Source organism: Poecilia latipinna, unplaced genomic scaffold (genome assembly GCF_001443285.1).
Source record: "Poecilia latipinna isolate Pla-1442-1.1 unplaced genomic scaffold, P_latipinna-1.0 Scaffold1328, whole genome shotgun sequence".
Lineage (NCBI taxonomy): Eukaryota > Metazoa > Chordata > Actinopteri > Cyprinodontiformes > Poeciliidae > Poecilia > Poecilia latipinna.
The window spans coordinates 30,749-43,347 of NW_015113944.1; the positions used below are offsets into that span (position 1 = coordinate 30,749).

Below are 12,599 nucleotides of genomic sequence, written 5' to 3' on the forward strand. Positions count from 1 at the left end.
ATATATATATATATATATATATATATATATATATATATATATATATATATATATATATTTATTTATATTTATTTTTTTAACTTTTTTATGATATTCAAATCTTTCAAAATCTACTTGAATACATTAAAAACTAATTTAATATACACAAAGAACTCCAAATGAATATTTAGCTTTGTAGTAAATCAAGCTATGAACAGTAATACAGGCTCTCACAGGCTCTTTCACGAAATACTTAAATCTTGTTGTAATTTAATTTAACTTTATATTATTATCAGAACATTTTGTACTGCACCCTGATTTGATTATATTTCCTCTGATCCCTATTCAGGCCAGTTGACTCATAAATTATGTTAGGTTCTGACACAAAATTAAACTTTCTTAATTGGACAGAACATGGAAAATTACTTTCAATTATTAGGCGTTAATTCTCAACTGAAAAGTTGAATACAAAAAGAAAAAAATTGCAAAATATATGAAGAGGGGTCAAAGTGACCAGCATCTGAAGCTGTCACACATAGTATATTGTCATTATTTACAAAAGATAACGGGGGGAAAAAATTTAATATTATTTTTGTATGAAAATGTAAGTGAATTTTGTGATCTCATAAGTCATTATTAACTTAAATAATCGTCTTTGTCATGAATTTTTTTACCCTCTCACACTGTGGTGATTCTAGGACGCTCTTCTTTACAGAATTGCTTCAGCTGATTGGAATTTACTAGATTTTAATCATTCTTAAGCCTGTTTATCTTCACTGGTTCTTCGTACTACTGTGATTCTTTGCATTTTTTTTCTATTGTGCTGTGGATTTGCTTTGGTGTTTGGGATTATTGTCTCATTTTGTGACCGGATTTCCAGCAAACCTCGGCTGTAAGGCAGATGGCCTCACAGTTTAATCTAACCTACAATATAAAAAAATAGATGACCACGGTGTTCCTTACAAATAAGCCTTCATTCTGATTTTTTTTTTTTTCATTCTCTAACATAAAGTTTAACAGTCAATGTTGTACTAGGTAAGGCCTGGTTTCAGCTTTAGCTCAAAACCGTATGCAGTTCCTTTACTGTTGGACTTCAACGTGTGCTTGGTAGAATGTGTATTAAAAGAAAAATTTATAACTTTATTGAAGGTTTTCCATACTACAAATAATTTTTTTGTGTAGGATGAGGAAATTATTAAATGATTCCAAATTGTTGTTATGTAGTCAAATAATTTTCTCTAAATTATTGAACAGCAACTGCGTTTTTTAGAGGATTTGATTAGCACTGATCAGATTTTTGTGGCCATTTTCTACTGAATGGAGAATGGCGAACTATGAAAGATCATTGAAAATATTTCGCCATTCATTCCTACGTCCACTTTGTGTGGCTGGGTTTTAAAACTGTTTTAAACTCAAAGCAAAAATGAGTAATCAGTTTTCATTTAAAATGTTTTCAGCAACAAATCTTGGTGCGTTGTGAGAAGCATGCCATAATTTCTAAATTCAGCATATTCCGTGGCAGATGTTGAAAGCTCAAAAAGATAAAAACATTCAATGTCAGTCAGCATTTTATGTACTTATTCAAAGTATTGCTCTCGCTTGCTCTCTCACAGCCTGAATGAACTGCAGACATGGCTCGAAATGTTGCAGCAAGTAGTTTCTTTTTAAATACGTATTACATTCTTGAGCTTCTTCTGACTTAATATCTCACAGTTTTTTAAAAATAGATCCAGTTAAGCCCAAAACTATTTATAACCTGCAGATTTAGATTTAAAGTAATCTTTTAATTTTACCTACTACATGTCTTTGCTGACTGGAGGAATTCTATAATGGATCGGCCAGAGTTCACAAAATCCATGGAACGTCACAAGAGACAGATCATCAAAATATAAGAAGATGCATAATTAAAAAAAAAAAAATATATATATATATATATATATATATATATATATATATATATATATATATATATATATATATATATATAACTCATTACCTGAAATTAAATTAGACTAAACCATTGCTGTTTTGTGTCAATTACAACAACCAAAATTACTGCTATTTGCCAAATATCTAATTTTATTTGATCTTTTTTACTTTGTTCTGTTTAAAAGTTTACATGCATTTCCTTACTATTTGACAATACATTTGATTGTAATTCCTTTTAAAAGAACATAAATTAGTGTTGGCACTTCCTGACAGAACGCGTGTAACCGAGTCAGGCTTGCAGGGTATCTTGCTTCAACACACCTGTGCACATCTGCCAACACAATCTTCTATAGGAATGAGATCAGGGTTGAGTGATGGCTCTAATGTCCTTAAGCCAATTTGTAACTAATTTGGTGGTATGCTTTGAGTCATTGCCCATTTGGAAGACCGAAATGTGCCCCAGCTTTAACATCCTGACTGATGTTTGGAGGTGTTGCTTCAGTATTTCTCCTCCTGATGCTATTAGTTGAAGTGCACTAGTCTAGCTCAAAACTCCCTCAAAGTGTGGATTATGCTTTTACCTGCTTCAGATAGCATCTTCACAAGATGTTTTCCAAATTTTGCACAAAAACATGCTCTTCCTGTTCCAGAGAAAGTTTTACCAAAGAATGAACCAGACCAGCGGAGGCACACGATTCTGCTTCTGAGATCTTGGCTGATATCTTGAGATTTTTCCCAAAATGTCACACAGAGTCACAGAGTCGTTGCCGTATATACATCCATAGGTTTGCACTTTTTAATCTTAAAAAGTCATGACATGATCATCCTTTCAGCTGACCATTTTGTTTAGAAGTATCACAATCTCTCTCATCTTTTGAGCATTTAGCAAGTAGGTATAATTTTGATAATTCTAACTATAATTTCTAGTATCATGAAAAATAAAACATTTAATCTGATTTAATGTCAGACAATGAGTCAAAAAAAGTTACGTCTTTTTATACGACGGTTGTAAAAAAAAAAAAAAAAGCCTTTCCTTCAGGTGTAGTAATCCACTCTAATCCACTTTGGATGTAAAGTATCAGTGGGCCCTTTATTAAAATGCTTGTGGTAAACTTAAGGTAAACTTAATAAGTTTTTAAAATAATAAAATCTGTTGTGAATTTCCACAACACATTTAATGAAATAGAGAGGAAGTAGAATACAATATGCCATTTAAGTCTTATTTATTTCTATGTATTTTTCGTGACTTGCTAAATGACTTTCCTACTATTTGATTACCTTAGCATGTCACATTTAATGATGTCTGTTTTTTGTTTTTTTTAAAGCGAGCATATTTGGTGATCAAAATTATAAATAACAAAAAAAGACCCATTCTGCCCCACGTTTTGAATTGCTTTCATTCGTCCATCTTATGAATTGTGTGGATCAGAGTTTTATGAAGAGGAGTCTCTTCTGTCTGACACTGCACTGGGTTCCAGCCGCCACTGAAACATTTCTTGAAGGACCCCTTTTTTAAGTCGGTCATCTAATCTTGTTAACGTGGACTAAGCCTTCTCCTGAGTGGATTTGACCATACAGAATTACCGTGTCACAACCAATCTAATGACCATTTGGAAGAAACGAGCAATCCATAATCATATCAAAATTGTCAAAAGTGTAATCCAGTTAAAGATAAATTTTTTGAGGGAATAAAAAGCACAATAATGAAATTAAATTGAGTTATATTTATCTAAAATCTACAAGTAAACTTTACCGAAAATAAGCCAATATGTCAATAAGTGTCAGCAGTATGCTGGAGTAAAAAAAGACAAAATCACATTCACAACTGAACGTACTTCAGTTCATCGGCCCTAGGGGGTTTCCTGCCCTCTGCTTTCTATGTGTGTGTGTGTGTGTGTATGTGTGTGTGTGTGTGTATGTTGTAGGTCTGTGGACAGAGATCCAGGTTGTAAGTAGGCAGCTGACTCACCCAGAGGCTGTTTGGTGATGGTGTGTGGCTTGTTGTCTGTCCTCAGGGGAGCTCTCTACTCTACTTACGAGAGGGTGGTGGAGGGGTGTCTAGTCTGGACTGACTGTGACTTTCATACGCCTTCAGACAGCATTTCTAGTTTGTAATGCCACTGTGCACAAGTTAAATGGGAGTAGAGTGAATGTGTTAGGGCAGGTATGGTGTGATGAATACATGCCATTGACAGGTATCAAGGTGGACCAAGGTTTTAGGCGGTTAGCTTCCAAATGGCTAACAGTTTGAGTCATGCCATTACCACAGTTTAAGTTCTTTCATTGAACTGCCAGAGTTTTAAAGTAATGCAGCACATTCTGATGGTCTAGTGGTGAAATAACAAGAACATTTTTTTTTCTTACTTTTGAACATAAGCTTTGAAATTTAGCTTCAAGCTACTCTATTACCTTACAATGCACAGCGTAATTTATCCATATAAAAAGCTAGCAGTTCCTGTGTTTTGCTGTGTATGTTTTAGATTCTCCTTTGCTCAGGACTTGTGCTTAATTCAAGAAGAAACACATTTTTAATAAGTCACCTTACATGTTCCCTTTCAAAATACTTAGGTAGATCCTCCTCAACTTCACCCAAAAATTATTTCATTAAACTTTGTTTAGAACAAACAAAACTGAGATCAACTCATCTGTTTGTCAGCTGACAGCGTCTCCAGCTAAGACAGGCTGAGCTAACTTCTCTTCTATCACTCAGTTACTGAGATCTATCCAAATGGTCTGCCGCAGCATCCTCTGTCACTTTGCTTCTCCCATAACGACTCTGAAACGAATGAGCACCGGCTGGCTGCTTTGTGTTTTGTTTTCACTGTCTGTGCAAGCTCCCTGTTTAAACAACACAGAAATTGGTCTGCTCACCGGCCTGGTGCTGTCTGCCGTTTGCTCAGTGCCTATTTCTCCAGAGTCTCTCTGAGCCTGAATTCAAATTAAGTCATCTGTTCACTTTTTTCCTGGTCTAATTTGCCATCATCTTGGAGGATGTTCCTGACCTCTTTCAAGTAGCTGTAATATTGTAATCATTAGCTCTTAGGCATCAATGACACATTAATGTGCTCAGTGTCACACTGTGTTTTTCCTTTTTTGCTGTAATCATGGCAAATAGTACTATTGTAATTTCTTAGTGGAACTGAAATAAGGATTTAACGGTGTAGGTGGGTAGGCTTGTATTTGCCCTCCGGTGCTGTGTGGTGGGTTTGATATGCCCAGATGTTAGCAGAGAAAAGAAAGAAATGCTAATTACTACTCAGATCTTCAGGCATTGCACATAGAAACTCACAATCCTACTCCTAGATTCATCTCCCAGCTTGAAGACTGCTTATCTTTTCTAATCTGTCTTCATCAGTTTTTCTTTCCTATCTTCTGATTTAGCTTAACATGTCTAGTGCATGGCAACAGAGGTATTGTTACTGTTTTACCATTGAATTAATTAATCTTATTAAATGTGTAGTTCAGACAATTTCTAAACTGTCTAAACTCAAAAAAACAAATATAAGCTTACAATTTTTATCACAATCAACAAAATAACTCCAAAAAAGTTTGAGACACATGTATAATAAATAAAATGAAGCCAATTAATTGTGTCTTTAAAAATAAAAAAGCCAGAATATTCAGCATGTTGTGTGTCATGTATGATGAGATTGAACAGGAAGTGATGAAAAAGGCCTTATTTAAGTCACAAGAAAACTGCACAGGGACATAAAAAAATCTATTGTGCTATTTATGTAAAATATGATAATGAAAACTGTAACATTTCTATGTGATAGAATACATTTTACCAGCATGAAGTCTGCCCATTAACACACAGGTACAGTCTTAATCAGTCATGTACGGGTCCAGATTCCTGTCAAAACATTTGCCCAATTTAGTCAGAAAATAATGTTAGACAGGTAATGTGTCAAGCTCTGTAGAGTGGGTGGGCAGCTTGATAAACCTCTGGTGACGTTGTCTTCTCTTTTGTGAGCTCATTAGTTGCAGCTATCACTCATGCATCCCTGCAGATCCTTGAAACCCTCTGTGTGTCTTCATCAGACTTAAATTATTCCCAAACTTTAGACACTAAAGTGTTTTCCTTAAAACAGCTGATGCTGTACAGTTTTCAAACTCAAAGACTTATAAAAATTACAAGTCAATAAAAGTATTGATATTGATTGATTATTGTACACAGTATAATCAGCTATGAGGATCAATTGCAGCAGCCCTACTTACTTATGGTCATATATGAAAAACCATAGCTGCCCTTCCAGGTTTTGAGTAAATAATCTGATCTGTTTCTGTGTCAATGATGCACTACAGCGCGCAGTCCTAACAGCTATAAGAGCACCAGTAAGCTGTTGTATTGAGACACGATGCAGAGTCCAGTCCTCTTGGGACTCCATGCTCTTTGTTCCAATTTCCTCTACAGCAATCCAGGGCAGAGTTAAGGCGCTGTACTTTTCTGATTTACCTAAGCACATGCGGTCACAGCTGAGAGGCTGCAGAGCGGGTGGAGGAGACTGTCTGCGGTGCAGGTGATTTGTCATCAGATGAGGTTCATTAAGGCTGGCAGTGTGTTGTTGGGCCAACCACTGATGTGGAAAAGGGTCATGAATCAGCCACAGTCCAAGGATGATTTTGGTAATATTGGTGATATTGCTTATTGATCCCATAGAAGGGTTATAGATGTTATTATTAAATTCACAGCAGTTCTAAATAAATACTGATTTCTCTTTCAATCAGCGAGTGAAAGTTGAAAAACGAGATTTGATGCACTTAATGGGTCCACTTTCTAGTGTAAAATTAAAATTATGAAAATAATCTTAAAGGGGGTAAGTTATGAAAAATCGACCTTTTTGAGCTTTACATCATGTTATGATATTATTCCCTAATCAAAAATATACATAGAGTATTTATTTGATTCTTTCATGCATGTTTGAGGAATTCTTTAATCTCTCACAGAAGCACTATAGGGTGTCTAAACAGCGTTGATTGCTCATACAAAGCGTTGCCTCTTTACCCAAAGCTCCTCCTTGGAGCTGCAGTCTTCAGCCGAGCTCCTGCCTCACAGAGCACCCTCTCCCCTTACTCTTCTGCAAAGCTCCACCAGACTAGCGACAGCAGCAATTAGCAAACACCTGGTGGAACTGCGTGTCTGCTGGACTTATCATACAAACTACTTCTCACTCCAGCATTTCTAGGCCTGGTTGTAAATTCCACAATGGAGCAATGTTACTATGATGTCGCACTGAGGCAGAGTGTTGAAAAGAGCAGGAGCTTCTTAAAGAGACAGGCCCAATTTTGAGGTGTGAAATTGCAAAGTCAAATTTCTTTTAAGTTATGTTTGATACAGAATTTTCATAACTGAAGATAACATACTTGATTTTGCTCGCAAATACATAATACCGTCCCCTTAACATAAGAAATAATTTAGTGTGATGCTGTACGAGTTATGAAAGCCCACTCCTTAAAGTCCAGCTTATCCAAAATGTAAGCTGGTTGACCTAATTTCTGCCATTGCCGTCATACTCTGATATGGACAAAATGAGATTAGACTGAACTCATTCAATTACATTTATATGTGTCAATATCTGGAAACAGTGTTTAATATGTAGCCTAAATCTTAAAAATATTCAGCATTTTTATAACAAAAAAATGTGTTCAAGGATCAGATTTTGTTCAAAGAGCCATAATGTAATATGATGCAGATATTGGGGGAGGCAGCAAGGCAAATAAGGCCAGGGCCATGAATTAATGTTTGCAGGCAGGTTGTTTCAGAACGTCAAGTTTCCTTCCATAGCCCATTGACATGTGTGTTCTGTGAGTCGGTGACTCCAAATTGCCTAAAAGTGTGAAAGTAGGTGTGAATGTGTTTGTCCGTCTGTACGTATCAGCTCTGTGACAGACTGGCAACATGTCCACACTGCAGCTCACCTCTTACCTGGTGTGTTCTGGGATATATTCCAGGCACACATGATCTTTAACAGCACAGTTAAGGAAACATGCCATTTTAATTTATAAAAGAATAAGAAATATGTGCACAAAATTACAAAAAATTATTACATTTAGGTTTGAAGAAATTATTATTACACCTATTTTTTGTGGGATTTGAGATGAAATCATAGAGTAAATATACAGTAGTTTGTGGTATTTACTCAAAAAGTTTAAAACAAAAATGTATAACACCTAGTTATTTTAAATTAAAACAAAAATTAACATTTTTAATAATGAACAAAGTAAGCTATATATTGGGCTTCTTGGTGACACAATAGCATTCGAATCGCAGCCTGGAGTTTTTGTTTACATGTTCTCCTTGTTTCTGTGTGGCTTCTCTCTGGGTACTCCAGTTGTTAAATTAACTGGCTGATCTAAATTGACCTCCGGTCTGAGTGTGTTGCTTGTCCTGTGTATCTCTGACAGCTGATTAATTAACTGGATAGTTGTGGCAGAGAAACACAGCAGATTAGTTGCTCCTCTGCTCTTCTGTTTTCTGGAGCGCCCCTTGTACCACATGCAGACCATACTGACAGGGTCTGCCTCATCATTTTTACTGGCAGGTCCTGTTTACGAGACCAAAAATGAAAGGCATACATTTTTTCATTGGCTTCACATGATGAAAGTCTGAGCTTTTTGCTGGAAAATGGCTTGTCTTTGTAAGGAAAGGAAAACTATAGTATACTCATCTCTCATCCAACTGACCAGCAGTGTAGAGCAATGTGTAGCAATGGGGGAGTGCAGTGCTATTCTTCAAAAAGGCTGAAGAAACCTTTTCCAGTGATGCATCTTCCCAAATGCAATAAACAGAACATTAACCTGTAAGAATGATGAAAGAGTTTAGCGGTTTAAGAAAACCTTCTAAAATCTATGCATGCCTTCGTCCAGGTAACCTACACAAGCCTGAGATGTATTATTCCATAGTGTTTGCATATATTCAGTCACAGTCATTCCTTGCACATTTAACTTAACTGCTAATCAAATAAATAAGAAAGAAAATATGTTCACTCAGTTTGGACAAATATGTTGGAGTGTTGCCACAGACTTAATGGTTTAATGATTTCTCATTTATTTGTACTGCTCTGTCTTTTTGGATCATTGTTTACTTGTACATGGGAATGCACAAAACACCAATACTTCTGAGTTTGTTGATAAAATGTGTTTGACTTGAACTTGAACAATGACTAACCTTCTCTTTTTCTTCCTATCAATGATTTTGAGGCATGCTTCTTTATGATTTGCCTTTAATAATCTTCTCTTCTTTACATGTCCTTTAACTCTGCTTTATGTCCTTCTCTATCCCTTGACCTTCCCATGCCTTTTTACTCGTCCAGCAAGATCTCGAGAAACTCATCCATGCATTTATCTTTAGTCGCATTGATTACTGCAACAATGTCTTCAAAGATCTGTCTAAGAAGTCAATCAGGCAGTTGCATCTGATCCAGAACGCTACTGCTCGTGTTCTTACTAAAACTATGAAACTAGAGCACATCACCCGGTTATAAAGTTCTTACATAGGCTCCCTGTAGCTCAGAGAATAGATAAAATACTTTTCTTTATAAATCACTGAATGACTTAGCACTAAAACACATTAAAGACCCGTTGTTTTATCAGCCTTCCAGACCACTCAACTCTTCTGCTTCAAATTTATTCTGCATTCCCAGAATCAGAACCAGTAACTGGTTACTATATTGTGTTTTTTATCATGTAAAACACTTAGAACTGCCTTGTTGCTGAAATGTGCTATACTAATAATCTTGACTTGACTTGACTGGGCTAACCCTCTTCACCCCTTTCTTTTCCTGCCATCTCGAAACACCCCTCCTCTCCAGCTGGGTTTGTGAAGTCGCCACTGTCTGAGACTAAGCTTACCGGGGACACCTTTGAGCTGTACTGCGAGGTGGTCGGTAACCCCACTCCAGAGATCCAGTGGTGGTACGCCGAAGTCAACCGGGCCGACTCCTTCAAGCAGCTTTGGGACGGAGCCCGGAAGCGCCGGGTGTCCATCAACACGGCCTACGGCACCAATGGGGTCAGTGTGCTCGGCATCACGCGCCTCACACTGGAGGACTCGGGGACCTATGAGTGCAGGGCAAGCAACGACCCCAGGCGCAATGATCTCCGACAAAACCCGGCTATCACCTGGATCCGCGCCCAGGCCACCATATCAGTGCTACAGAGTGAGTGATCTATGTGCTGTAGTGCCTAGATAATGAACAAACCCTGTCAAACCCTTTCCAATCTCAAAGGAGGCCAGCCACAGTACTGAAGAAATTACTGTTCTTCAGTAATTTTCTAAATTCTTCATGCCAGTGGTTGAATTTTATATCTTAGTTTCTGGATACAGTTTGGTTATACCTTAATGTTTTCTTAGTGAGTTCCCAAAATTCCCCTGAGAATTTAGATGACCACAAACCCAAGAGCTACAACTAGTCTTTATCTAGCCTTGTTCTGTCTTCTCTTCCACCAGATCTTTATTTCTCTTTTGCCATGTGTCCTTTTCCAACATTCCTCTTATATTGTTTTTTTCTGTATTCCGATTTCATCCTGTTTTCTATTCCTAGATTCATTTGTGATCTTGCTTTCCCATCATGTCGTGCCTCTTTTGTTGGGTTGATTGTTTTATTTACTTCAAAGCATTGCCTGCCAGCTAAATGCAGTGGAAACCTAGTGGTGCTTTGAAGTAATAGTGCTTTTGATTTAGCTTTTTCACTCCGGGCATGGTGTAAATGGGACTATAAGAAGACACAAGGAGGGGATCCATTCGGGTGTGAAACAGTGATTCCTGCTGTCAACTTCTTCCTGATAAAAGGAAACATTTACTGCTTTCAAATTTATGTGTGGTAATCCAATAACGGTACGACCACATGGGCCCCTGGAGTGTCTCATTTCTTGTTGAAGATGAAATTTTTGCTTCAACACAACAGTCTCTTTGGATCTGTCAGTGCAGTTTGTTACCTTGTGCCTTCTCACCCATTAAGTGTGTGACTGTGAATCAGTAATGACATTATATCCCCTAACCTCCAGCTCTACACACACACGTATTCAGCTGGACCCTTCTAATCTGTGTGTGCTTCAGTGCTCTGCCCACTGGAGCACAGGGAAATGTGGAATGTTGTTAGTCATAGCGAAGCTTTGAGAAGTTTAGAGGAGTCTGGTCTGTGCTGACTTTTGGCTAAAATTTCATATTTTTTGTGAGTTCTGTGTTATTTAATGTTTGGCTAATGCAACTGCATTTGTCTCATTTACATGTTACATAATTCATCTCTATTCTGAATTTACTCCCTCACACAATACAATTTGTCATTACTGAGAAACAAATGTTTGAATATACATGTGAAAGGCAAATTATTCCATGTTACAAGCTATACATAATAGTTATTTGAATGTATAGTTTGCAGTTTTGAAGACTTGAAGTCAGTTTGTCTCTTTTTGCATCTGTATTTTTGTCACATAAGATTTTGAATGTGAATCACTCTATACCAGAAATCATCATATTGATAGATAAACCCTACAAAGGTTTGTAATAGAAATGTGAAATTTTGCAGTTTCACATAAGCGTAATTCCTATTTTATGCATGATTCTATATGAAATAAACCTGCATAAATATGTTTTTGTTTGATCTTTGAGTTTTGGTACCCAAAGTTTTTACATTCAAAGAATATGGCATGAGATGAAATATTTAAAAAAATTACTTTATGAAACATAAGCCTACAGCAACTATGTATTACAGTTAATTGTCATTGTAACATGAGTATTAATTACACAAAATAATTGAACACGGATTAAAAGGGATTCTTTGGTCCTCATTTGGTTCTCAACAAAAACGCTGATAAAAGTTTGTCTTAAAATATTTCTTAATTACATTCAAGACAAGATAACTGCCATTTACGTATAATTTTCACTCTAATCGCAAATAACTTAACATTTACATTAGATATCCACTTAAGGTACACCTTCACCTTAATAAATCTGGGCTGGATTCCTATTTGCCTTCCGAAATGCCTTGATTTTTCTTAGCATAAATTCATCTAAGTGTTAGAAACATTCTTCAGAGATTTTGGTTTATATTGACATTATAGCAACACACAGATCCAATCATCTTATGAATTTCCTGTTCCATAAAATTCCAATTGAGCTTAGCTGGTGTTGGATCTGCTGAATCTGGAGGCCATTTGTGACATGGTGCACAATCCTGCTGGAAGTAGCTGTCAGAAGACAGGTATGCTCTGATGATAAAGGCAAAGTCAGCAATAACATGCAGGTTGGTTGTGATTTTTAAACAACTCACAACTGGAGCTAACTGGCTTAAAGTGTCAAGAAAATATCTTCAACACAACCACCAAACTGGACTGTTGATACAAAACAGGATGGATCATCAAACCAAAACTAATCTGACCTTGACATCTAAAAGTCACAATTGAAGAGTTGGTTGTAACGAGTGGCTCTTGGAGCTTTTGAGGTCTTTCTATCATTTGGAACCAGTTCACCCCTTTGCACCAACAAGGCATTTCATTTACACAACTGCCACTTTAGATATTTTCAAATTGTTCACCAAAACTTGACCTGCAGCAATCTTCCCCACCTCTAAATGCAGTGAGCTGCCGCCATGTGATTGGCAGTTCTGCAGTTTGTGTTAACAAGCAAGTGAAGAGGGGTATCCAATAAAGTGGCTGCTGAGTATATTTGACAATCACTGGAAACATCTTTT

The 12,599-nt window shown here is 36.7% G+C and overlaps 1 protein-coding gene across 4 annotated transcripts in view; it reads left to right on the forward strand.

Annotated features, from left to right (window-relative positions):
* LOC106961724 (neuroplastin-like) overlaps nucleotides 1-12,599 on the forward strand; it is a 38,620-nt gene that overhangs the window by 13,113 nt on the left and 12,908 nt on the right. For 3 of the 4 annotated variants that reach the window (XM_015055638.1, XM_015055637.1, XM_015055636.1), the window contains exon 2: nucleotides 9,720-10,067. The exons of the other annotated variant lie outside the window; for it this stretch is intronic. In XM_015055638.1, coding sequence (XP_014911124.1) covers nucleotides 9,720-10,067 — 348 coding nt within the window. The remainder of the gene's footprint in view (nucleotides 1-9,719; nucleotides 10,068-12,599) is intronic. 4 annotated transcript variants of the gene reach the window in all.